Genomic DNA, 25,495 nt, shown 5'->3' with positions numbered 1-25,495 from the left:
AGAGACTTGCAGCTACGAAGAATCAGGCGGAGTTATAAGGGGATAACTGATAACAGGGTTCATGGGCGGGGCCATAAAACGAGTGCTCAAGTCAGTCAGCACTAAACGAAGGAAGCAGACAAGGCAGGGTCGATACAATCTTGGCATGCAGGACCAATCATTGCGACCTTTCTTAAGATGTATGGTATGGCTCACTTGTTCAACCAAATCGACAGCTGTCATCGATACCATTGAATGCTACCACAATCACAACCTAAGGTAACCTTTGGATATTGACTACACCCCGATTGACAGCGGCTGTTTTCCACTGGGTTGTAGAAAACCAACCTGATACCTGCACCTCAAATGCAAGAGGGGAAAACTTTACTGGATGCAAAAGCAACATGGTGAACAAGACGACAAATTCTTTCCAGGCACATGAACTCTGGTAATCTTTCAAAGGCTTGCTGTGAGGCATCTCGAGCGCGAAACAGTCATACTCACCAAGTTTCTTATGACAGCCGCTATGAATCACGGACCGGCCACAAACACAAAACTGTCGTTAACTCATTTGATTCCGTAAAACTCTATGAAGCCTTGCTGCCGCTACCCTCACCCTCCTTCTCGGCCTTGTCGCCCTCAGCACCGTCATCCTCAATCTCAACCGTCGCCGCCGCATCATTTAGACCCTCCTGGTTCCCGCTCTCGAGACCTCCGGATTGCGCCAAGAACCAGTCTGCGACCTCGCGCTTGCTGTTGAAAAGGGCTGAGTCGAGAGGAATCTGGTCCTTGTCATTGGCGATGGCCGGAGAAGCCCCGTTCTCGACCAAGAGCTTGACGACCTCGAGGTGGCCGCCCAGACACGCCCAGTGAAGGCCGGTGTTGCCAAACTCGTTGGCGGCGTCGACGTAGGCCTTCTTCTCGTCTGCGGGGCGAGATGCGAAGGCTTCAATCAAGGCTTTGACAGCGTCTGGCGGATTGTGTCAGAATATTTTTTGGTTATTTAAAGTGTTTTCGCATAAAATGCAGGGATTTTGGAGGCAAAAACTCACCAAGGTGGCCGTTGCCCGCGGCCATGTGCAGGCAGGTCGACTTGCCCTCATCCTTGGCGGCGGTGATGATCTCGCCGACGGAGACGCCCTCGCGCTCCGACAGGGCTTTGAGGCTTTCTTGAAGGTCGGCAAGCTCGCCAGCGCGGGAGAAGTAAATCAGATCATCGATCTCATCTTCTGACAGTTTAGGCGCCATTTTGGGTAGATTTTCTGAGGCTCTGTTCTGACCGTTGTGAAAGAGTCTTTCAAGGTGAAGTAGAAATTTTTGAGTAATGTGTGTGGAAACACGGTGCGTAAATATTTATGCATACCCCACACTGTTCTTCCGTCAAAACATTCGCCTGCTAATTAGCTTGAACCATGCGCCCCTACAAGTCTTCCTAATTTCAGAGCAGTAATAGTAAAACCTTTCATATAACACCACAGGCCATGATTTTGAAGTTAGCGGCTGACCATGTGCTCGTCCAGCCATTTTGACATGTCGCCTGCGTGGTCCACAGCTTGGATCTCCGCCTTGATGCCCAAAAATAGCATTACCTGCAGCTCTCGGCGGCATTCCATGTTGTGCTCGTCGACGTCCTCTTGTAAATCTTGCAAAATATGTTTCGAGGCCTTCCTATCTCTTTCGGTAAGGGGATTAGTGGTCTTGAAGCCATTATCGAACAGGTGTCGTCGGTTAAAACCTATGCGCAATGCCCGGCTAGCGGGAGGGGCAAGGCCTTCATTCTCTAACTCGTCTTCTTCAGCCAACGGAGACTGGAAGTTAATGAGGGAGTTACTTTTGACTCCAAGCCACTGCATTGATGGAACAGTAACGCCCGTCTCGTGAGCATAGGCACGCGAACCATGGCTATAGCAGCGCATGATGTTTATCCCATACGGATCGAAGTCAACGAGGCCGAAAATGGGAAGTTCTGGCCTGGCGTGATGAAGTTGGTGGAGAAATTGCCTGGTGTTCAGGTCCGGGACACCTTTACCCTGGGCTCAATGTCAATCAGTGTTTTCAAATGCTGCGAAGGGACTTACTGTAACAAGAAACCCTTGTCCTGCTGCAGACGTGTCCTAGTAGCGTGCCGCAGCCAATGTTCGAAAGGTCGCCTGTGCTTATGAGAGAGAGATCATTCCAACGCATGGAGAGAACACTCCCACCTCCTTCTCAATGACCAAAACCCACTCCACGAGACGGAAATCGATCCGAGCAAGACTTTTTGTCAAAGGGAGAAGTACACCCTGGGCTATGGTAAGCACAAAGCTAGAAGGTAGAAGACTGGACGACATACGGTGTCACTGGATGATGCATCAACCCTAGAAGAGTCTTTCAGGTGCAAGATGAGAGGCCCCGCTATGAGGCCTTTGGCGGCCGCAACCTGACTTGGTTTTGAGAAAACGCAAAAACGATAGGAGGGGGTACTTGCGATGTTGAGGCTGTCCCTTCCTAGTCCGAGAGTATAGGCTAAGTCATCTACTAGCTTGTCGACAACAGACATATTCTTGAACAGAACGGGGTCCTGGTAGTAAATGTTCCTGGTTGTGATATCAGATATTGTGGTTGTGTAAAGAGTTGTAAGTTTGGGCCATTTCGGACCTCTTGGTAATTGGGGTACCTGCGATCAAGGCACTGAGCGATAGTTGACAGATCTTCAACAATCGAGCTAAAAAGGCATGTGTCAATTTGAGTCAGCCAAATCAAGCGAATTCATGAACACACTGAACTTGATAGCCTCATTATCAGTCCTACCAGGGAACCGGACCGCAGAAGTTGCAGGCCGCAAGCGAGGATTGCCTCCCGGGTTGTTGCTAGTCTGCCGGGCACGAGAACGAGTTCTGTAGGGAATTGACAATTCTTGTCTGTCCCATAACGCTTCCTGTACATTAGCCAGGATGTCTTCAAGTTTTGAAATGGCTATCCCAACGGCATTGTTGTCAGGATCCAAGTCCGGGATGTCGACGATGTTGTGAGACTGAGATGGCTGCGAGATTAGTTGACCATGCTGATGGTCTGGCAAATGAGGCATAGCAATATCCATTGAAGGGATGGTTATAGATGAATCGTGAAAGACGTGAAATCTATACGCATCGTCTTGCGCAATGCAGTGGTGATTCAAGGTCTACCTTGATCAGATTTGCCCTGTAGTGGTGATTCAACGTGGCTGACAGCATAGGAGGAGGAACCTAGAAGTGGGAGATACAGCAGGGAGCTGAAAGATGCAGGAACTAATTACTACTAGGCTATTTGGGTGAGGGATGCCACCCCACCCTTTTCGCCATTGGCCAATGGGATGAGTGCCGCTCCCACCCATTCGGCCACCCCTCAACTCCAGTAAGGAAGGAGCACCGAATGGCCTGGCACAGCGAATTGGCTGGGCGGCAGATCGCCCCTCAGAAACACACAGCACCACCACTGGATGGGACGATGACATGGCGCATGGTTTGTGCTCACGACACAGGGCTTCAAGTATCAGAAGCCGCCCGAAGCTTATCTCTGGAGCCCGTGAGCCATGCTATTTTGCTACCAATTACTAGTATGGCACCTGTCAAAAAGGTTTAAGCGTAATCATACGGTTTTTGTGTGTTTCGCAGGACTCGTATCGACGTGATTGACAAAGAAACTGTATCACAGAGGGTAGAAGTTTGTTGCTGAGATGAACTAATTGTTTGTGGTGCTCAGGCCACGGATTCCTTGGGTATCGAGGACGAGAACAATATTGAAGATGAGGTACCTACGGATACAAGTACTGGCAGGCGCCGACTTCGACTGGGCGGCCCCTGAGGCTATTGATTTGCCCCTGTAAATCGCTTGACTCCACTAATTAAAATCATCTTGGGACCAGGGTGTGGTACGACGACGTTGGTGGGTTATTCCCGAGCACATGCAACTTTCCGTCATTTTTTTGGACACCGCCTCAGGGAAACACGCAAGGGACCGCGCTCTTTGCGCCGACTGGGCTGTCATTTAATAAGTGCATTAACACCCGCCGCCAGCATCGTCGTCTCTCCCCACGACAACCCCCCTTTTACCCTTTAGGACCTATATATTGGTCTTCTCAAGGGCCGTACCACCGCCAAGATGGTCGTTGTGAAAAAAGCGCCTTCTGTTGCTTCGAGCAACAGCAACAGTCTTAAGCCGATTGTTTCGAGCAACGGTAACGGTCTTGAGGCGACCCAGTCACGCAAGCGTGTCGCAGAGGCCATCGCCGAGCAAGAATGGCCCAAAAGACCCCGCATCGACGCTAAGACAGACCGTACAAAGTGGCGCATGAAGGACGAGGATGGTCGCCACACCTGGAAATACCTTGAAGACGACGATGCTGCAAAGGAATGGCCCCAAACCTACGCTGACAAGTACTTCTTGGGTCTTCCCACAGTCAGTTAACCTCCCATGCAATACCACGTACATGCCCCGCTAACCAGATATACACAAACAGGACCTCCCAATCCTACCCGAGCCCAATAGTCCCCTCGATGCGACGCTGAATGGTCTTGAATATGTTGAGAAGCTCCAACTGCCCTACGGCGACTGGGGCTGCGAATACGGCGGTCCCATGTTCCTCCTGCCGAGTACCGTTATTGCTCTCTATGTTACGAAGTCGCCCATCTCCTCGGCAAAGGCGACCGAAATCAAAAACTACCTGTTTGCCCGCGCCCATCCTGAGCTGGGTGGTTGGGGACTCCATACTGAGGGTATCAGCACTGTCTTCGGCACGTCCTTGAACTACACCACTTTGCGACTTCTCGGAGTTGACGCAGATGAGCCTGTCATGGTGAAGGCCAGGGCCAGGCTTCATGAACTCGGCGGCGCAACCCAAGGTCCTCACTGGTCCAAGTGGTGGCTTGCTGTTCTTGGTGTCGTAGACTGGGAGATTGTCAACCCAGTGCCGCCTGAGATCTGGTTGTTGCCCAATTGGGTGCCCATTCACCCTCGTCGATGGTGGGTTCATATCCGCCAAGTCTTCCTGCCCATGTCCTACATCTACTCAAGGCGGTGGTCAGTTGAAGAGACGGACGTGATTCGCTCTTTGAAGAAGGAGCTGTTCGTTGAGCCCTGGGAATCCATCAACTGGAAGGTTCACCGAAACGACATCCATCCCGGGGACAACTACCACCCCAAGACGTGGCTTCTCAACACAGTAAACTGGTTGCTAGTAAACGTTTGGAACCCGTACCTGCGTACCAACTACATCAAGGAGCGAGCTGAGGCCTGGGCCAGTGAGCTAGTTGACATGGAGGACGCAAACACCGACTACCTCGGCCTGGCCCCTGTAAACGGTCCCATGAACCACGTAGTGTGCTATATTCGGGATGGTCCAGGTGCCTACACCGTCCGCCGACACACTGAGAGACTCGAGGACTCACTTTGGGTCAACGCCGAGGGTATGCTGGGCAACGGAACCAACGGTGTGCAATGTTGGGACACTGCCTTCATGATCCAGAGTGTAGTGGCCGCCGGTCTTGAGAAGGAGGCTAGATGGCGCCCGATGCTGGAGAAGGCTTTAGGTTTCCTTGACCGCCAACAGATTCGCGACAACTGCAAGGACTCGGATAAGTGCTACCGTCAGCAGCGCAAGGGCGGCTGGGCCTTTAGCAATTGCGAACAGGGTTATGCCGTGAGCGACTGTATCTCGGAGGCGTTGAAATCTGTCATCATGCTGCAAAAGACCGAGGGATACCCTCAGCTCTTGGACGACCAGCGAATCTTTGATGCGGTCGACTGCATTTTGGTGTACCAGAACGAAACCGGTGGCGTGGGTTCCTACGAAAAGCGTCGTGGTGGCGAGTATATGGAGATGCTTAATGCTGCAGAGGTGTTTGGTCGCATTATGATTGAGTATGACTATCCCGAATGCACAACCGCTTGTGTTACAGCCCTGTCGCTGTTCCGAAAGCATTGGCCCGACTACCGCAAGGACGACATCAGGGTTTTCATCACCCGCGCCGTCAACTGGATTCGCTCTCACCAGCACTATGACGGTTCCTGGTATGGCAGTTGGGGCATCTGCTTTACATACGCTGGCATGTTCGCGCTCGAGAGTTTGGCCAGCATGGGAGATGTCTATACGACCAGCAAGGTCTCCAAGAGAGGGTGCGAATTCCTCATTTCGAAGCAGAGAGAGGATGGAGGTTGGTCAGAGAGCTACAAGGTAAGACAAGACACTGAGTCTATTCCGCGGCGAGAAGAGCTTTGCTAATGATACTAGGCGAGCGAGACGATGGAGTACCACGAGCATCCCAGTGGCTCCCTGGTCGTGCAGACTGCCTGGGCCCTGATTGGTTTGATGGAGGCAGAGTACCCCCATATCGAGCCTCTTCGCAAAGGCATCCAGTTCCTCATGGACCGCCAGCAGGCGAACGGCGAGTGGCTGCAAGAGGCCATGGAGGGCGTCTTCAACAAGAGTTGCACCATCATCTACCCCAACTACAAGTTCAGCTTTACCATCAAGGCACTTGGCATGTTCGCACGCAAATATCCCGACGAAAAGATCACGCCTGGCATTAGCGGCAAGGCGGAATAAAGATTTGGACTGTCTTTCTCAGATCTGGAAGTACATAATTAGAATATTCCTTAATGTTAATGAGATAAATGATTCTATTCAAGTAAACAAACCGTTGGACCCATTGTTCTGGAGACATTGGCTTGATGCATGAGCCTCAGATTCAAATCAAAGTGAGGGTGCTGATGACTACTCGTGGACAAATCTCCGGTGAGCCTTCTGGCCTCGGTGAACAAAGGCGGTCAGATGCCAAAATGCGGGGTGGCCCAAGCTCGGCGGCAGAAAGTCGAACTGAGGCAGTTACCCCACCACAGCTTCCAGAACAGTCTGAAATCAACCTTGTGAACTGCATCTTCTTCGTTGCATGTTTACCAACCCCCAAACTGCCAAGACTACCTTATTCTCGGTTACAAATCGAAAATTAACCATTTCTACTCTTACTCATTCTTTCAAGTGTTCTTCCAATTAATAGCAACCCCACAAGCTAAACGACGAACCATTGAAGAAAGATGTCCGAATACACCGCCGCCAGCGCCGGCATCGCCGCCGTCGACGCCAAAAACTGGGATGAAGCAGTCACCAAGCTTACCCAGGCCCTCAAGACGACCCGCTCCCCCAAATGGCTCATTGCCCGCTCGAAAGCCTACATCGGAAAGCAAGACTACGCCCGCGCCCTCCGCGATGCTGAACTAGCCTACGCTGCCGCCGCATCCCGCGGCAACCGCGACCTTATCAGGGAAGCGCAGCATCGTCGTGCTGTCGCGTATTTCCGCCTTGGGCAGTATGCCAACGCCGATGCCTGCGCGACTTGGGTGCAGAGGATGGTCGAGGGCAAAAACACCTCCGATCCTGCTTTCCGCAACCCTGTTGTTGACGAGAAGGGCTTTGCGACTGCCACGAGGCAGCAGTTGACCGAAGAGATGAAGGCGGCCGAAGCGGAGAGGAATGCCAAGTCTGGTGGTGCTGGCGGTATGTCGGCGGAGGGTAGAGCCCCTGCCGCTTGGAACTCTGCTTGTGCGCTGCGGCTGCAGATTCTAGGCCAGTTGGACAAGGTCCCTGCGGATGACGAAAGGCGCAAGGTGACTGTCAAGTTTACGCCCAATGTTTCATTGGACGATTTCGACGCCGGCGAAGAGCAGTCTGTGGAGAAGAAGGAGGAGAAGGAGGAGCTGAAGGCTGCGGCTGCTGAGTCGATTCGCAAGCCTGCGCCGCAGACTGACGTGAGAGTGGATTTCTTCCAGAGCAACACTACTATGTCTGTGTCTGTCTTTGCGAAGGGTGTGCCAAAGGATGAGTTCAAGGTGGAGTACGGCGAACAAGAGGTATGCACACACCCTTACATAGCCGTGAATGCAGTCGATAGAAGCTAACGAAACAAAAACAGCTACGCATGAGCCACATCCCAGGACATGAGCCCTGGTTCACTATCCCTCTCTGGGGCCAGATCGACGCTACGGGAAGCAAGCACACCGTCACTGCAAACAAGGTCGAATTTCAACTCAAGAAGGCCCAGGCAGTCAAGTGGCCCACCCTTCGTCGCGATCCCAATGTGGCTCCTTCCGCAGCTCCAGCACAGGCGTCTCCGGCTCATCAGCCAAAGCCAGTTGCTCCAATTGCAGAGCCCGCAAAGAAGGAAGGCCCCGCGTACCCGACATCCTCCAAATCCGGCCCCAAGAACTGGGACAGCATTGGAGCTGACGAAGACGATGATGAAAAGGACATCAATCTCTTCTTCAAGAGCTTGTACAAGGGAGCCACACCGGAACAGCAGCGCGCCATGATGAAGAGCTTCACCGAGAGCAACGGCACCGCGCTCAGCACCGACTGGGACGACGTGAAGGACCGCAAGGTGGAGACACAGCCCCCCGAGGGCGTCGAGGCCAAGAAGTGGGAATCTTGATTAGGCCGAGTATACGGGTCCATGAGATTACAAACACGGCGTTTTCTGTTTCAGTATGAAGGGTACTATATATATGTGTATGACTTGACTTGCATTACGGCATTGCAAGAGCAATTCTGCTCATTGGCGTGGCGTTGGGATTCGGTAGTCAAAAAGGGCAATCGCTAGCTAGCATTTTAACATGAAATGACAGAAGGGAAGGACTCTGTCGTTATTCTCTACGAGAACTGGTATCTATGACATGGCGATGTATAGTTTTAAGCTGGCCAAACGAATGACTGGAAACATTCAAAAGCTCGTCGTGTAATGACTGTTGACCTTAAGGGCATGGCGCGCGCGGGTTTTACCTTGTCACCTTTGACGGCTCTTGTCATTGCGCAGGCTGTTCAGCGTACTGACGAAGTCCTCATCGGCAACGTACGTGCCCTTGAGCCAGCGACGACCGCTTCCCGTGTCAAAGGCGCGGCGCCCATGAAGCACACGCCGGTTATCAAAGAGCACGCACTCTCCAGGCTGAAGCTTGTACTGGAACATGTTGTCGCCTTGTTCCAAGATCTCCTGGAACTTCCTGGCGGCCTTGTGCCAACTGCGCCAGACCTTGGAATCGGTCGTGATGTTGGGGTTATGGAACGGGGCCTGGAACGGCGGCGACCACCAGACCTCGGCGGAGGCTGCACTTTTGCCCAGGAAGTCAAAAACGGGACGTTGTTGACGGTAGTAAAAGCCGTTCTTGCTGTAGTGGTAAGGGACCTTGACCTTGTTGAGCACATTGAACATGTTTTTATCCAGGTTCTCGAGTGTTTTGGCAGCCTGGAAGGCGTCGCTGAAGATGGACTCGCCGCCGGAACACGAGTTCTCTAGGCAATGGAGGAGTTGAATACGGGGAGGTGATTCCAGGTAGAGCATGTCTGAGTGCAGACCCAGGTATGAAGACGTATACGCAACGTTCTCGGCATCAGGCTTGGAAATGACGTCCCACGTGCGGCCGTAGAACGTCTCCTTTACGGCGCCAAATCTCAGCGCAATGTCGGCGACAGCGGTCTCGGTTTGAGGCACGTTGGTAAGGAATAGGAGGCCCATCTCTGCGAGTCCGCGGGCGCCGTTCCGGAGGGCACGACGGTCAGCGATAAAATCATTGTAGTCGATCTTCTGCAGGCGCGGAGCCAGCGTCTCGTTGTTCCAGAGGACGCGACGAATGGGATTTCTATCGAACGGGGTCTTAAGAGGAGCGTATGCTTGAGGCTGCTCGCTAAAGATTCGGTGCATGCTTTGTGTCCCCTCGGCAGGGAACACAGACACATGACCGGCGGCGGCAGCACGGGGAACGTCGTTCTTCCAGGTGATGTGGACGGAGCCATCGGGTTGTTCTGTGACGCTTTCAAACTCGAGGGTTTCGGGGATCTCGGCAGTGGAGAAGGACTTGTTGCCGGAAGATGGGCTGATGCACTGCGGACAGGGACAGCGGTCTCTCAGGTAGACAGCGTCAAAACTGCGGGTTTTGGTAGTCTGTTGGTCGGGCTTGTGGCGGTAGACTTTAAGTGTTTGGGCGTCCGCGAGCTCGTAACGCATAGGTGCCGTAAGGCGTCGATGTTGGTTCTTCAAGGCTTTATGGAGAAGTTGGGCCGAATCGAGATATGATCGAAGGGATTCCTTGAATTCTGCGGGCGAGGCATAAGGGCTTTGGCGAGTGGAGGTCTTGGCCTCGGGAATGGGGACAAAGACGTCTGCATCCTGGCGAAGGGCGGCAGCTTCCTGGGTCTTGCGGGAAGTAGAGTGAACGCCTGCGAGAGGAACGTAGGCATATGGTCGGCCAGGGAGGCGAGAGGATAGACAAGGTCTCGATCTCGTCTCTTCCAGAGTCCGCGCCGCGCGCGAGGCGGACCGGATAGATGCCCTCATCGCCATGTCAAGACCGAGATCGGGGGGCTCTCGTGGTCAGTAAACAAAGGACAAGCAACAGAAGACGTCGTGAGATGGCAGCTACTGGGAAGCTGACGAGAACGAAGAAGACGGCGTCGGAGGTAGAGAAGTTTGAAGAAAGGAAGTTGTTTTTCTCAGCTAGCCGGAGATTCCATCGTGTCTCAAAAGGCAAAGGGCAGAAAATGGGTGGACAATGGCACGATTAAAGAGGGCAGCACAGGGGGTTGGTCCAATATCTTTGTCGCTTTTGCCGATAGCTTCCCCGCGGGGTGGAAGCTCCCCAATTGAGTGTTCAGGGGGGCAGCTATCCTGTGGCAGGGAAGCTAGGTGCCGTAAGGAGGGGCCGAACCTCGGTCGGATGGCATTTTTCTTTTCTTTTGTTTTTCGTTTAGGTGGGGGAAGTCGAGTACTGGAGGGACACAATTTTACGTCATTCACAGCACAGGCCTTCTTTTCACATGCATTTATGGAAATTGTGCATTTTACTCTGATTTGCTTCAGCTGCAATCTGATCTGATATAAGTTGTGTCTCTGTTTACAATTCCTCCAATCTTGAAAGTCCACTTTCATTTTGCAAACCAACAATTGATACCAGCATTACAGTTGTCGCTTGAGAAACCGTTTCAAGGTTGCCAATACGAAATATCCTCAAGTTGCCAAAGTCCTCATGTCACATGCTAACAGCACAGTCAAACAAACAGTGCAACCTCGTGACCTCCACAACTCCTCCAAGCCCCAGCCGGACGACGGGAATCTCATGCGGCGTGGCTTAGCCTCCTTCACATGGATACTGCAAAGCCTGGGCCACCCGCGAAACGCAGCATCTGATTATCATTTTCCGCAAATTTCTTTTCTGGCTGTTTTGTGGCAGCCGACGGTCCTTAGAATTCGCCATCCCGCATGTAAATCCGAACAATTGCCCGGCGGTTGTTGCGGCTGAAGGACCAGGGTTGCTAGCATGCCCGTATGGAGTTCTAACATGGATTGATTTGTGAACTCTTTCCCGGCTTGACATTATTACATCATCTTAATTATATGTTTTAGGGCCAGGCAAATCCACTCCTCCATAGGTGGCCAAGAGCCCAGCAGAAATCCACACGCAACCCGTTTGTTTTCTGGTAACTGAGAAGTCGATCCATGGGCTACAACATGCTCAAATCAGACATCGAGATACACCAACTACGTCACAATAAAGCTTTGAGATGCTAACATTTCTCATCAACCGATGAAAATTATCACTGTCAAACTCGACGTTGATAGCGGTGCCATTGCCTTGTTTCAAGTTTTGTACATTGTCTTACTAAACTATAGACAATCAAAATTGGTATATGAAAAATCAGCCTGCCATCCCGGCAGACCTACTACATCGGTTCTCTTCCGGAAAAAAATCCCACTCTCAACTCCTGCTGTTTAGACAGAGGAGCTGTTAATAGCCTTCCAGATCTCGTCGCTAAGAGCCTTGTCGGGGTTGATCCAGGAAGAAAGCGCGGGCTTCTTCTGGATCAACAAGTCGTCAACGAGTCTGCCAAAGACCTTGCTTCCCTCGACGTTGAGGTGGGTGTTGTCACCGTCCTTGAGGTTGTAAGAGTGAGCCTTGGTCTCGCCAATGGCCTGCACGAACTTGCGGCTGTAGAGGTTGAGGTCGATGTAGGTAGCCTTGGCTTGCGAGGCGGCGGCGATGGTGCGCTGGCGCTCGTTGGAGAGGTTGTTGGTCACAACGCCGTTGGTGAAGCTGCGGCGGGTGAGGGGGGTGACGAGGATAGGGGTGGCGCCGAGGGCCTTGATCTCGTTGGCAAGCTTAACCAAGTTGGCTTGGTACTGGTCGAGGGAAATGTTCTTCTCAGGCTTTTGGTCGTTGTGGCCGAACTGTCATGGGATATCACGTCAGTTTCTTTGCTTCTCATGATAGGAGAGGAGACAAGTCCCAAAGAGGGAATGAGAGGACGATGAGGTCTCACCTGAATCGTGACATAGACGTCAAAGTTCTTAGCGTTGTCTTGGACCGCCTTCTTGACCGTCGCCCAGTGTCCCTGGCTGACGTAGTCAACCGTCGTGCGACCGTTGCGGCCATAGTTGGTGCCGAAAGCGGGCTTCTTCAGAGAGGCGAGGAAACCATCACCCCAACCACCGCCGCCGGTGGACTGTACCGCCGTTGTCGAGTCGCCGGCGAGGAAAAAGGCGGGAGGCTTGGCCTGTCTCGGCTCCGAGGACGGTGCGGCCAGCGCAAAGGCGGGAAGGAGAGCGGAAAGAACAGTTTGGAACTTCATCTTGCGTGCAGTTGGTCGATACTGTCTGGGGTAACTGAGTAACTAATGACCTCTTGTCTTTACTCAAACGAAACAACAGGTGAAGCTATCGTCCGAACAGAGGCAGCCCTCTGGGCTCCTCTTATAAGAATCCGGTTTCAAACAAGAAAAAAGCCCTGCCGACCATCCCGTCTCTAGCTCCCTTGAAACCTTACTCTCAATTAAGGAAGCCAAGCGGTCGTATCCAGTCACATCATCAGATTAACTTCTCTATTCGTTCCTAGTCCGGTACGACTCTGTCTTAGAAGGTTGTATACACGTACAGATTCCCTGAAGGGGCTCCCCCTGGGCGACCGGGGATGATGCTGGGAGTTACGGAGCCACGCGGGACCCACGATGGATACTTTGATTTCTTCCGTCAATGGAATTACGAGCTCGAGCGCTTCCCATCCCATACTTGCTACACCTCCATTGGCTCTGGCTCTGGGCTAAGCTTTTTCAGGGCAGAAAGGGGGTATGGCAACATGGGATTGAAATGTGTTGATTTTTCCGACAGCTACGTTGCCAGCTTTCGGCGCGTTGATCCCCAAGGTCGATCTAGGCTAGAATACGTCAGCCGCTGCAGCTCAAAGCACGCAAATCGGCACCCCAATCCCGTCTGGGAGGGGAAAGCTGCACGTCGGACGAGCGGACGGCACATATTAAGCGTAATCCTTCGGACGGATCTAGAAGCGCGCGAGATCGCGGGGAGGGGGGTTTCCAGTAGGTAATCAACTGAAACCTCTCCGGAGAGTCCACGTGCTGCGGGGTCATCTCGGTCCCTGGAATTTAATTCACCGTCGCAGTTCGTCCAATTTCAGCGCGGGAGACATCCTCTGTACTACGGGCTCATCCGGCCAAGGCCTTGGTAATGCTCTGAAAGCAGTAAGTAACAACCGAAGGCAGGGTTTGCCCAAGAGGGGCGATACGATGGGGAGCTTGTTCACAGCTGCTGGGTGCAGAGAGTGCTTAATGAAAACTTGACTCGTAAATTATGGGACGATATAGTGTTTCCAACAGATTGCCTCGTTATCATCATACATTGTTTTAAACATAAAAGACATGGCGGTTTGATAAGGGGTATTTTAGTAAAAACTTTCAAGTCGCTCGCAATTCCCGTCGAAAATGCCGTCTTCCGGAGCCTCCGTTTGCATATTCATACAGCTTAGCCTCATCCAAGTGGAGAGCACCAACGTTCAATATCCCCGAAAGTCGTGTAACAGTGTATCTCTCATTTCGCCGCCCAAAACCTTAAGCTTCTAGCTTTTTCTCGTGATCAGTAAAAACTGCCTTTCGCCGTTTTGGTCATTTCCCTCAACGACCGCCTATATGAACACATATACCTGTTTCGTGGTTACCGGTTTCGGTTACTCGACCACCGCTTAACCATGACCTCACGAATTTTGTACAATTTAAAAACCTCCGCAGGCCCCCCTTTCTTCAGTGCCTCATCAAACTGGGGTGGCGGGGGCACATCAACGTAGACAAGGACCAAGCTCTTCTGTACGTGCGATAGTACACGAACCACCCCATGAAGCCAGTGCCATGTCTTGCGCGGAAGCTGACGGTCGCTCTCTTTCCACCATCTGTCTGAGTACGATGGCAGAATGATGGCGCCGAATTCTGCGTGGTCGAAAACCGGTCCCTTGGCGTAAAGCATCCAGTCGACACCGAACTTGATACCAGGGCGAGGCACCCAACCAAGTGAGCGGAAATGGTGGTAGACCGCGTAATTGACGAGGAAACCATCGTCGGGTTGGAGGTCGGAGTCCGCACGGGAGGGAAAATACGAATATTGCCGGAATATGTTCAGAAGATCCGGGGTGGGAATAGGTGATTTTGTGGTAGGGTCAACAACGCGAAGAGCGCCAAGGCCGAAGGACAGGAAGAATGCTTCTTCAGTAGTAAGCTGAAGGTGCTCCTTGTTCACAACCTCTGTGGGCTCAGAGACCGAAGAGATGTCATCGTCTGCAGTCTTTGGCTTATCCACAAGTGCATTTGTTTCTTCATCCGCTTCTAAGACACTAGGCCCCAGAGGCGTACCATTGAGAGGCGGTGTGGCCTTCCCGTTCAGCAGAGCATAGCTCGGACTGGGAGGGTCGGACAGTTGATAGGTTGCCGACTCGACCTTTGGCGAAAAACGCACGCTTTTCCGGCGCTTCAAAGGCTTGGGCGTCGATGGTAACTCCGTCGCTGTAGTACTTCCAGCCTTGAGTGTGTATGGCACGCTCGTGCTGTCAACAGTTTTGTCACCATTGACGCCATCGATCAAGTCATTGATCAGGTGACCCGTCATCATTTTAGGGTCACTCTTGGCGCCATCAGGGATTGTCGACGGCTGGACTTTCACGGACAACCCATTGACAACGCTCTTGGTGCCGTTGCTTTGGTCGATGTAAGTTCCGTTGACGGAAGATGCGTGTGTATTGGGAAGACAAAGCAGCTCCAGTGGTCCGACAGGCGCAGCACTGGCTGGAGCGAACGATGATGCATGGCTGCCAGCCAGCGACGCTGACTTGGACATTCCATTTGGAACCACGTGAATGCCTTCAACGTTGATCTTGGTCTCCGAATGCAAAACTCCAACATCGTCTTTGGGTATGATTGCAACATGATCATCCTGCCCATCTGTCGCCACCCGAGCGATGTCAGAGTTGGGTAAACGAAGGATCTCTAATGGACCGATTGGGGCGGATCCGACAATGACCTTGGCCTGCTCAGATGCTCGGGGGGTGTCGTTAGGCTCGACGATCGTAGGTGAGATTGGCGGTTGAACAGGCGTCTGAACTGCGCACGAGATGACATTGACCAGTCCAGCATGCGAATCCAACACAGGTTGGAGAGACGGAGAAGGCACAACACCCGGTTTAGATTCGGTAGGTGTAATTAAGGACTTGTCCTTGGTCACGATGGATGTAGCTTGAACAGAAGATTCTGGCCCAGCCTCCAGGTCGATAGGGGCAATGGGCTCAGGCAAAGAGATCGCTTCGGCCAGAGCCTCTGGAGCATGGCCATTGGGAGTATTAAAGGTGACATCGGTAGCGTTTACTGTATCCATAGGAGCACCAGTTGTTTGCAGCGTTTCTTGGAGCCGCCTCTGACGAATGATCTCTTGCTCGGATTTGGCCCGCTCCCATTTCATCTGCCTGCGCTCTTCGCGGCGGCTTGCCGTAACTAACTCGCTGACCTGACCTGGTACCAGCCCACGGCGTACTTGCTCGCGCTTCAGCCAGTTAGGCTCACTACGACTTAGGTTGCCCTTGCCATAGAACCCCTGTTCCCATAGCGCGCGCATGGACTTCTCGTCGACGACGTTAACAGACTTGGATTGGGGAGACCAGATACCCTCGTACACCACGGAAGGCTCAGCAGGAGGCGGGAAGAAAGTTTGCTTTGTCCATGCGAAGAGGATGTGGAAAAGAGAAATTGGATTATTCGGATAAAAGCTAGGAAGCGGGAACGTTCGTATAGGAGCAGGCAACTCGTAGATCTTGTGCAAAGGAGGGCCTCTCGGCCGCGGCGTTGACGAGCCTAGAGCGCTCTGCTGCCCGGGTGTCCCAGCCGGTGAGGGCTGGGAAACCACATTCTTAGTTTGGGACATTTTCTAGCAAGTCATGACTGTCTTTGGTGACTTGTTAGCAAGTAATATTTATACAAGCACCGCCAAAACGGAAAACAAGACAATTAACAAGTTCGCATCAGATACCGTTGTAGTCTATATTTGAGCATTCATCGAGGTTCAATGAAGACGCCTCTTCGCACAAAATGGGATTGGTGTCATCATAGCAAACGAGGCTGTAAGGTCAACTGGGAAACACATTACCATTGTGCGACGTTGATGTACGCGCGCGACAATAGAAGTATTGCCCAACTGCCAACGCCATTCTGGAAGAAAGGAAAAAATGCGTAGGATAAGCTTGGAACTTACATTTTCAAAAGTCATCCACCCGTCCTGCCGACAGATTGCCCGTCAATTGGGCCATTCAAATCGAAAAATCACCCCACGAGCTGGAGGCACCTCGATCCTGTTCGGCAGACGTGTGGTAAGGTTGAAAGAAGTAGGTCGCAAGAGCCTGTGCAGAAAATTTCTGAGAAGATAAAGGGTTCCGCTGTACCCATCGGTTGCTTCCGTCCCCACCTTCTGACTCTTCTCTTTTGCCGGAAAAACTCGGCATCTTGGATGACATGTGGCTTAACCGACATTCGCTTAGAGTTAAGCCACATTCCTTCAGCCTCGCCAGCCCTACCTCAGCTGCCTCAATCGCAAGGCGATAACAAAAGGCTCGTGCTCGCATAAGCTTTGGGAGCTTTTTGGTGGGGCTTTGTTGAGTTACAATGCCACGCAAACGTGGACACCTCCGATATCCCTGATTATTGGGACACCACAATCTCGTCACCCACTTACTTCTTAAATATCGTTGCCTGGGTCTTACTTGGGTTTCTTCCTTTTTCTTTCCCCGGCTCGTTTCTCACAAGGATTCATTTTGACCGGCTTTGCAATGGATTTGTGACGAGGCGCACTCTGAACTTCCTACATCTTGCATTTATGGCGTTTGGTTTCACCTAGCGATAATTCATTCTAGATCGCACTTCATTGATACCCACTTTCTCCGTCTTCGGCACAACGCAGTAGTAACTATCTTGCGTCATGGCAGATATGTCTTTAGCGGCTCAGGCTGCAGCAACTGTCTGCCTTGTCTGGAGCACTTTCGTATACATTGTGCAGTCGATTGGCATCGTTAGAATGCAAGTCAATATCCTAGATGGTGGACACTGTCTCCCAGTGCTGACCTGACCACAGCTTCTTGTCTTACTCGTCCCGACCCAAGCCTTCCGTTTCCTCCTCTCTCAAGAAAGAAGATGTGCCTCACGTCACAATCATCCGTCCTGTAAAGGGTATCGAGCATGGTCTTTACGAATGCATCTCCTCCACGTTCCATCAGGATTACCCGGCCGATAAAATGACAATCTACCTGTGCGTGGCTGAGAAGAGCGATCCGGCGTATCCGCTATTGAAGAGCCTGGTGGAGGAATATCCCGGTTTTGATGTGCATGTACTCGTGGAGGAGGAGGACCCTCTGCTGCATGGTCAGCAAGGCCGCATTGATAACTTGGGACCGAACCCGAAGATCAGAAATATCAGTCGCGCCTATCGTGAGGCCAAGGGTGACATAATCTGGGTCATGGACTGCAACATCTGGATTGGCAAGGGAGTTGCTGGACGTATGGTGGATAAGCTAATGGGTTACGGACCAGGAGGCAGTCAAGTCAAACCGTACAAATTCGTACATCTACTGCCCATTGTTGTCGATACAGCTTCTCATCGGGATGCTTCACAAGGAGAGGCTCAGACACTTTTGTCTTCTGGGTCTCTGTCTGGGTCTTCTCATGTGCACAGCAACTCCTTACTCGATTACATCCAAGCTCAGGGCGGAGGAAGACTGGACGAGATGTTTATGGCCACGACTCACGCCAAGTTTTATGGCGCAATCAACACAACAGGCATTGCTCCTTGCGCCGTCGGCAAGAGCAACATGTTTCGCAAGTCGCACTTGGACAAGATTACGGATCCCGCCCAGAACCCAGCTCTACCCCCTGGTAAGCCCCTTCCTCTGGGCATTGACTACTTCTCTGAATACATCTGCGAGGACCACCTCATCGGGGACTACCTCTGGAAGGCCAGCCTGCCTGGGTTCAAGAACCATGGTCTTGTTGCCGGCGACATCGCCGTCCAGCCCATGGCTGGGATGTCAATCAGCGCCTACTTTCACCGCCGTGCTAGATGGCTGCGTGCGCGCAAGTGGACGGTGCCTGCTGCCACGTTAGTGGAGCCCGGTGTCGAGTCGCTGTTGTGCTGTGGCTACTTTGCTTTCGCTGTAACGACGCTCCCATGGTTCAACAAAGTATTTGGCACTGCTCAAACCTGGGGAGCGTTTGGGTTATACTGGTTGGCCTTTGTGACCATCTGGATGACCTGCGACTGGTTCACATACAACCGGCTACATGCTGGATACACTATCGAGGTCGATGAGAGCACCCCGAGATTTGCAAGGGGTACAAAGACCCCCGGCGGCGCTCCACCGAGATCATTCCTTGAGTGGTTGCCTACCTGGATCGGTAGGGAATTGCTTGCACTTCCAATTTGGACTTGGGCCGTCTTTTGTGGATCTACCGTGACATGGAGAGGCCGGAGCTTCACTGTCCGATCTGATATGAGTGTTGTCGAGATTGGTCAGCAACCAGCTAGCATATCCGAAGGTGGCAGAAGATCTAGAAGTAAAGATCGATTAGATTAATGCAGTAATACCATGATCATGGTACCAACACCCCTGGTATCACTGATGTCTGTCCATCTTGCCTTGTTCACCATTCTCATCAACACCGAAGAAGTCTCCTGTCAAATATCATAGCCTGAGTTCCTCATGTCAGCCAACACTTTTTCAATGACGTCCCCATCCGCCTTGAACGCCATCATGGCCGCAACGTCTCGTGCCTTAACCCACTCCAATCTCACATTCTCATCCCAAGGTGCCTGCGCCACCTCCACCGGAACGTCCCCCTCATCAACTTTCGCCGCGAACCAAAACACCATCTTGAGCGCCCCGGTGTAGATGCATGGATATACACACACGGAGGAGGGTTCGGAGTTCAGCAAACCGTCAGTGACATCCGGATTCTCACCAACAGGAAACGTCCCCTCAAGAGCCTGACTCGGCGTCGCGCGTGTAGCGACTTTGAGGGGCAACGCCTCGACTTTCAAACCCGTCTCTTCACGCGTCTCTCGGAGAGCTGTAGCGAGAAGATCCTCGCCAATCTCTTTGCGGCCCTTTGGGAGCCAGACGGTGCTGTCAACGCTGTCACGGAGGACGGCAATTTTCCGCGTAGAAGGATCGACGGGTACGGTCCCGCAGGAGATGAGGATGTGATTGGAAGGGTAGTGGCGCTGTTGAGTTTGGAGGAATTCCGACTTGGCTGCGTTAGGATTGGCTTCGCACGCGGCCATTGTGTTTATCACTTTGTGGTTCGAATGGGAGACAATGTAAGCACGACAGAAGATTTGAACTCTGGACAGAGATAATTATTAGGAGCTATCATCGGTTACTGGTAACTGGTGTGACGTTCAAGCCGGCCACCGGATGAGTCAGGCCGAGTCTATCTTTGGGGTATCGGTGGCGTTATTGGCAGCCCAGCCCGTTTCTAATTGCTCCAAACATGTGGGCTTGTTGTGTCTCACTGTTACGCGGGCTTGTTCAACTGCCTGTTTGGTGAGGTTTTAAATAGCCCCATACAGCTGTCACCTACTACTCCATGCTCAATCCGTCAAACCGTGTCGTTTCACGTTCATGAGCTCTTCGGTGAGAGAACAGTCATGAAGACAGGGCAATATATGCCTTCGGTCCATCCCACACATGAATAAAGAGGTATCATTATCTAACATGTTCTCTTCTTAAGAACGCTTATGAGGAGTGCAAACGCAGTCCAGGCCCTCTAGTCGGGGCGACGAATCCAGACGAGCAGGTTACCATTGCCATGGGCATACTCGGCTCCTTGAACCATGTTGTCCGCGCGAGTGCAGTGGTCCATCACGTAACCAGCGCCGCGGGCAACGTCGTTGCTTTGCACAAGATTAGCATATCGCCCGAGAAAAGCTAAGTGATGTTTTCTTCTTCTTTTTCCTTGATGACTTACCAAGACGAGGAAGTAGGATTGAGGCCGCCTCTAACGCCAGTAATCTGGGCACGACCATGGACACAGAAGACGGTCACAGTGTCGACTCTGCACTCCGCACCGCCTCTGCGAGCGACGTCGTTGATGCACCACACTGCATCAGGTACCTGGATATATATTAGCCTTCCGCTGGATATCATTCGCAGCATAGTGCAAAGTATCGACATACGTAAGCCTCGGTGTTAGGGATCGTGTTGCACCAGTATCGCTTCTGAAGAAGACCGCTGTCTGGCACAGGGCTGGTCTGGTCGATGGACGCACGCCAGGCCTCTACAGCCTCATCTGGCGTCAAGTTGTCTCCATCGGGATTCGCGATGATCCCCTCGATCCATTGGGCGAAGGAAAATACCTCGACAGTGTCTGACTGGGTGGCGGCAGGAGCGGCTCCGGCGAAGGAGGCAAAGGCCAGGGCAGCCAAGGTAGGGAGAGCTGAATTGACCATTTTGATATGGGCAGCCCTCTTAACTTGTTGTTGGTCTTCCTACTAGTAGGCAAAGAAGCCGAGAAACATGCTGGTGGCTTTTGGGTGCGTTATATACTCCATGACTAACTTCCAAAACTTGAGCCTCCTTCCTGATCAGGCGTGATATTGAAAGCTGCCTGTCTACACAAGTTCTTTTGCTTCGGTTCAAAACCTGTTTCCCTGATAGATTATTCCCTTAAATTGCTGATTTGTCCGGGAAGATGCCGTCCCCCGGCAGAACTCTCCACACGAGCCGAAGGAAGTCCACAAACAAGTTGGGCGATGTGAATGGAAGAGGGGCATCGCTTCGCCCGGCTGGGCAACGCACAACTTTCTGTTCCGTCTCCACTCCCGGGCCGCGGCTGTTCAATAACAAAGAAGGTTGTGCTAGCGAGTTGTATAGGCGTATCCTGGTCTACCTAGTGCTGCAGCATCGTCATATTTCAGCTGGTCAAGTCCTATAGGCGGCCCGATATACTATGTCCATACTCGGGTCCGGCTATTCGCGCATGCATGCAGCTATACATGTAGTGATCCACTGAGGAGAAGTATTGGACATATCTTGTCGGCCGTCGCTTATATGATGCCTTGTAAGGCTACGCGGGGCAAGATGAACATGTAAGATTTTAGATCGTTTCCAAGGATTCATTGCATATACGTGATGCAACATTCCGAGTCCTTGGCTGCAGCCTAAAATATATATCTCAAGGATTCCTTTTTTGTCTTCAATACGTCTCAGCGGGTCTAATGCAACATCGTATGGGTTGGGGAGTGAAAGACATGGAACTATCGGACGAAGAGTGCCGGGACTCTTCCGAGGGTTTTTGGCGATGCATGTCCGCCCATAATATTCTGCATTCCTTTACGTGCAAAACTATTGATCCTGTGATCCTATGACCCTATCTCGGTGAAATAAAGACTGGGCCAGGTCATCATGTGCACCCCCGCCAGCGGCCACTCTTTTGCTGTCTACATGGAGCTTTACAGCAGGTGCGCACCTCGCTGGTGGATAAGGCAGAGGGGCATATTAATAAGTTATTGCCTGCGGTTATTGAGCAAACTGCATCCCAATACTCAATAGTTGCAGGGCTTTGAGCTCCCTGCCACCCTAAGCGATGGCCCGACGGTTATGAAGGCAGGGTTCTCAAGAAAATGCTGTGATGCTAAGGCTTGACTCATACTCAGCAGGACAGGCATATCAAGGAATGTGTGTTCAGATCATTACGGTACTGTATTGTGATTGTGATGTCTGTCTGTATGCGAGGTCATACTGCATTATAGAAAGGTTTAGCCTATTTAGATACCAATTTCAAAACAGGAATCAACGAAACAGTCCAATCAAATAACATAAATTCCACCCAATTTTGGATAGCAGTAGTTTGGGTTCAATGTTCTCTTAAAAACTTTGCAAAATGACTATGTAAGAGGTCAACGTATTTGCCAATTTCAAATCAACTGCGAGAGTCACTTTTCATTTGTGTCAAACCAGTAAAACAACTATCCCAGCAGGGTCCTTGAGCTTGGAAATTGAAACTGACAGCATGTTTTCTTTTCAACAGCTGACTCCAAAAAGGTTGCCGAAACCATATTTCAAAAATCCATATGGCGCTAGTGTGTTTGAATAGCGCTAGGTCCAGTTGGTGAGCCCAGTCACACAGCTATCAGCATGCCCCAAGACTATACCCATTCTCTGGGATTTCTCAGCACTGCCAAGAGCTTTCCTTCTTGACTCTCAGCTTCAGGCTCAGCATGCATATATCTCCACTGAGCTGTCATCGGTAAACTGATCAGAATGCTCTCAACCCTCGAACCGGGTACATTCAATCCAAATGCAGTTCCGCGATCATGAACAAGGTTGAACTCAACATATCGTCCCCTCCGGACTTGTTGCCACTCCTTTTCCTTCTCATTAAATGACATATTCTTACGCTTTTCGACGATAGGTATGTAAGCCGGAACAAAAGCATTAATTGTTGACTGAACGAAGGCGAAAACACGTTCGGGATCACCAAAGCTTTCGTCGAGGTCGTCAAAGAAGATGCCGCCGATACCTCTGCTCTCGGCTCGATGTTTGATGTTGAAATATTCGTCGCACCACTTCTTGAACTTGGGATAATACCCTGCATCATGATCGTCGCATGCAGCCTTGAGTGTTTTGTGGAAATGTTCAGCGTCTTCTTCGAAGAGGTAGCTTGGCGTCAGATCACTTCCACCTCCAAACCATGCGGTCTGCAAAGAACCATCGACCTGAACAGTTTCGAAATACCGGCCGTTCATATGAACAGTTGGTGCCATTGGATTTTTCGGGTGGACGACCATGCTCAGCCCCAATGCGCAGAAGTTCAACTCAGATGCGTTCGTAGCAAGATTCGCGTGATTTTGCCGCATCTCCTCAATAGCGGCGCGGTTCAGCTTCCCGTGAACGATGCTAATGTTGACTCCCGCCTTCTCAAAGACGTTGCCGTCTTGCAAGACACATGTTCGGCCACCTCCACCGTTGTTGGGTCGTTCCCACTCGTCCGTGCGGAATGCATTCCCATCAACCTGCTCAAGAGCTGATATAATATCCTTTTGCTTCTTCCTAATGAAGCTTTCCATGCGTAATCTCATGGGCTGCTGGCTTGATTCATCGCCACTGTTTTTTCCTTCGACCTGGAAGAAAGAATTAGCACCGGCCATCGTCAAATTCCCTCATAACTGAACCGAGTCACAAGAACAGAACGTCATCTCACCATTTTGATACTTCTAAGTAATGTTTTTCCAACTCAAATGACTGCCTAAGAGGAAATGTTGCTACCTAACAGTTAGATTCTTATATCTGGCCTTATAACTATTTGGTGAAGAGATAGGATTATCGACTCACTTGTCAATCACCTGACTATGACAGGTACAAATGGATGCCGAGTGCTCATGGCCTTATCAACCAATCATGTGAAGCCACCTATTTTCAGAGTTAGGTACAGGTCCAACACCTTCCACATTGGACATAAATACCACCTTTCTCATTCCATTAGCATATTGCGCACACCTTCACATTATAGCCCTCCAAGTTTGAGCCCCCCAACGTCCTCGACCATAGACCCAATCGACTTGCCTCCGTCCACGACAAGGCAATCATTGTAGCTAGCATCAGACGATATAATGACACGGTTTCCAAGTAGTATCTTTCTGTGGGTAGCAGGCCTCGCCCCATTGTATACAAGCCTGGAAACCATAGAACATTTATGTTTTTGGTACAGTGCTTGATTTTAGGGGTCAGCCCCAGGCTCAAGAGTAGCTGGTTTCCGAAACGCCTCCATGCCTCCGGCCAACGACATGGACTTTTGCCTTATTAAGAAAAGAAGTTATGTCATGTACATAGACTAATGGATAACGAATACTTCCATTTTTTCATGCGTATCGTTCGGAAGGTCTCCCTCTTTCCCATAGCCATCCAAATGGCCCATGCCAACCACTGAACAGTACTCGACAGCAACGTAGCCCTCGTTAGGCACTGTCCACTAACCCTTTAGATTCTTCTGCTATTCCCTCATAGGATCACAGTATTCCGATCCCCGAAACGCCGCCAAAAGGGCGTCGCCGGTCTCTTTCATAAGTGGTACCTCCTCTTATCGAAAAACAACCGGGGCTGTGCAGCCTGCGAGCTATGCGACAATATCGCCCTTTCTAGCATTCGACGGCACGATGCCGCATCTTCCAGCTCTTGTTTAGGCGAGCCGTCGACCGCGGAGCGCGCTAAACCGTGCGTCGAAATAATTCCGAAAAACGCTGAAGATGTCTTGACTGCCATAAGGCGTATACCTGCGGCCCTTGGCCACTTCTCCTAATATCCGCTGGGAGAAGAAAGTTGTGAAGACGCTGTCAACTGACGCGATGTTGTGAGGCGATTGGCCGAGATCGTCGAGGAACCGGATCCAGGCAGAGATCAGGATGCGGAATAAGCTGGAGGGTTCCGCCTGATTGTCAACTAAATGCGGTTTCGAAGAATGATCCTTGAGAACTCCGGTGGGGCTGTTCCTGGTTGGGGATGTCCAACGGATCAAAACCCCACGGGGCAGTAGCCTTTTACGAAAGGAAAACATTATCACCTGTCAATCAAAAGAACGAATCCAGATTCTATAAGACATCCCGTTTCCAGTTGGTCATTGCAATGCTTGTCTATTCGTTTGACTCAGTCTTCATTAGGCAGTATTACTTGCTATGGCTTAGTGTATTTTAGGCAGCAGTATAGCCCCAAGTTTAAGCAAAAGAATTTGGCATCTTTTGTCACGCGACAAAACTGTAATAAGCTTCACAGTTCATTCGTCACGTCCATTTTTCCCTTCGCAAGGACTTCAAGATCTAGAACAACAGCTTCATGTTATTTTATTTTTTCCTCCTCATGCAGTGACGTTTTTGTTATCAAAGTTACTCTCCCCACTCGAGTTATGTTTCAAAACCCGAAGGTCTGCTCACACCTCGAATATGCCTGGTTCGATCCGGCAATCGGCCTACCATCGAGACCACTACGGAATCCCCAAGACGTCTGCAAAGAGTTACTTGAGAATGCCATAATTATCGGCAATCCCTCCCACGATTAAGAGTACCTAGTATACCACTTCGATAGCATTGACAGAAGTCGAACGTCCATAGGTCAGACGGAAGGTCATAAATTCCATCGGTTTCCGGATCTGCCGCCA

At 51.3% G+C, this 25,495-nt stretch overlaps 11 protein-coding genes across 11 annotated transcripts; 3 read left to right on the top strand and 8 right to left on the bottom strand.

The window, feature by feature from the left end:
* Positions 1-566: 566 nt before the first annotated feature.
* On the bottom strand, positions 567-1,227 carry CTRU02_201380 (ankyrin repeat containing protein yar1; the record flags this gene model as incomplete). Its single annotated transcript, XM_036726412.1, has 2 exons — positions 567-949; positions 1,032-1,227. The coding sequence occupies 2 exons, from the start codon at positions 1,225-1,227 to the stop codon at positions 567-569; spliced, it is 579 nt and encodes a 192-aa protein (XP_036582094.1).
* A 245-nt stretch (positions 1,228-1,472) lies between these two features.
* Positions 1,473-3,058, bottom strand: CTRU02_201379 (meiosis-specific topoisomerase spo11; the record flags this gene model as incomplete). The annotated part of the gene is made up of 5 exons (XM_036726411.2): positions 1,473-2,009; positions 2,181-2,261; positions 2,312-2,555; positions 2,617-2,683; positions 2,740-3,058. The coding sequence occupies 5 exons, from the start codon at positions 3,056-3,058 to the stop codon at positions 1,473-1,475; spliced, it is 1,248 nt and encodes a 415-aa protein (XP_036582093.2).
* Positions 3,059-4,573: 1,515 nt separating this feature from the next.
* Positions 4,574-6,541, top strand: CTRU02_201378 (lanosterol synthase; the record flags this gene model as incomplete). Its single annotated transcript, XM_036726410.1, has 2 exons — positions 4,574-6,169; positions 6,227-6,541. 2 exons carry the CDS (start codon positions 4,574-4,576, stop codon positions 6,539-6,541), a joined length of 1,911 nt encoding a protein of 636 aa, XP_036582092.1.
* Positions 6,542-7,029: 488 nt separating this feature from the next.
* Positions 7,030-8,420, top strand: CTRU02_201376 (SGT1-like protein A; the record flags this gene model as incomplete). The annotated part of the gene is made up of 2 exons (XM_036726408.1): positions 7,030-7,842; positions 7,905-8,420. 2 exons carry the CDS (start codon positions 7,030-7,032, stop codon positions 8,418-8,420), a joined length of 1,329 nt encoding a protein of 442 aa, XP_036582091.1.
* A 351-nt stretch (positions 8,421-8,771) lies between these two features.
* CTRU02_201377 (gamma-butyrobetaine dioxygenase (TfdA family Taurine catabolism dioxygenase)) lies at positions 8,772-10,325 on the bottom strand (the record flags this gene model as incomplete). The annotated part of the gene is made up of 1 exon (XM_036726409.1): positions 8,772-10,325. One exon carries the CDS (start codon positions 10,323-10,325, stop codon positions 8,772-8,774), a length of 1,554 nt encoding a protein of 517 aa, XP_036582090.1.
* Positions 10,326-11,750: 1,425 nt separating this feature from the next.
* CTRU02_201375 (GDSL-like Lipase/Acylhydrolase) lies at positions 11,751-12,607 on the bottom strand (the record flags this gene model as incomplete). Its single annotated transcript, XM_036726407.1, has 2 exons — positions 11,751-12,206; positions 12,299-12,607. The coding sequence occupies 2 exons, from the start codon at positions 12,605-12,607 to the stop codon at positions 11,751-11,753; spliced, it is 765 nt and encodes a 254-aa protein (XP_036582089.1).
* A 1,372-nt stretch (positions 12,608-13,979) lies between these two features.
* On the bottom strand, positions 13,980-16,226 carry CTRU02_201374 (tRNA-splicing endonuclease subunit; the record flags this gene model as incomplete). The annotated part of the gene is made up of 1 exon (XM_036726406.1): positions 13,980-16,226. One exon carries the CDS (start codon positions 16,224-16,226, stop codon positions 13,980-13,982), a length of 2,247 nt encoding a protein of 748 aa, XP_036582088.1.
* Positions 16,227-17,273: 1,047 nt separating this feature from the next.
* On the top strand, positions 17,274-18,921 carry CTRU02_201373 (ceramide glucosyltransferase; the record flags this gene model as incomplete). The annotated part of the gene is made up of 2 exons (XM_036726405.1): positions 17,274-17,371; positions 17,427-18,921. The coding sequence occupies 2 exons, from the start codon at positions 17,274-17,276 to the stop codon at positions 18,919-18,921; spliced, it is 1,593 nt and encodes a 530-aa protein (XP_036582087.1).
* Positions 18,922-19,022: 101 nt separating this feature from the next.
* On the bottom strand, positions 19,023-19,628 carry CTRU02_201372 (nudix domain-containing protein; the record flags this gene model as incomplete). The annotated part of the gene is made up of 1 exon (XM_036726404.1): positions 19,023-19,628. The coding sequence occupies one exon, from the start codon at positions 19,626-19,628 to the stop codon at positions 19,023-19,025; it is 606 nt and encodes a 201-aa protein (XP_036582086.1).
* Positions 19,629-20,113: 485 nt separating this feature from the next.
* Positions 20,114-20,795, bottom strand: CTRU02_201371 (uncharacterized protein; the record flags this gene model as incomplete). The annotated part of the gene is made up of 3 exons (XM_036726403.1): positions 20,114-20,240; positions 20,315-20,460; positions 20,523-20,795. The coding sequence occupies 3 exons, from the start codon at positions 20,793-20,795 to the stop codon at positions 20,114-20,116; spliced, it is 546 nt and encodes a 181-aa protein (XP_036582085.1).
* A 1,698-nt stretch (positions 20,796-22,493) lies between these two features.
* Positions 22,494-23,551, bottom strand: CTRU02_201370 (coproporphyrinogen III oxidase; the record flags this gene model as incomplete). The annotated part of the gene is made up of 2 exons (XM_036726402.1): positions 22,494-23,468; positions 23,549-23,551. 2 exons carry the CDS (start codon positions 23,549-23,551, stop codon positions 22,494-22,496), a joined length of 978 nt encoding a protein of 325 aa, XP_036582084.1.
* Between the last annotated feature and the right edge of the window lie 1,944 nt (positions 23,552-25,495).

Source organism: Colletotrichum truncatum, assembly GCF_014235925.2.
Source record: "Colletotrichum truncatum strain CMES1059 chromosome Unknown Contig_0001, whole genome shotgun sequence".
Taxonomy (NCBI): domain Eukaryota; kingdom Fungi; phylum Ascomycota; class Sordariomycetes; order Glomerellales; family Glomerellaceae; genus Colletotrichum; species Colletotrichum truncatum.
Note: the sequence above shows the minus strand (reverse complement) of the source record. Positions and strands in the feature narration are given on the sequence as shown.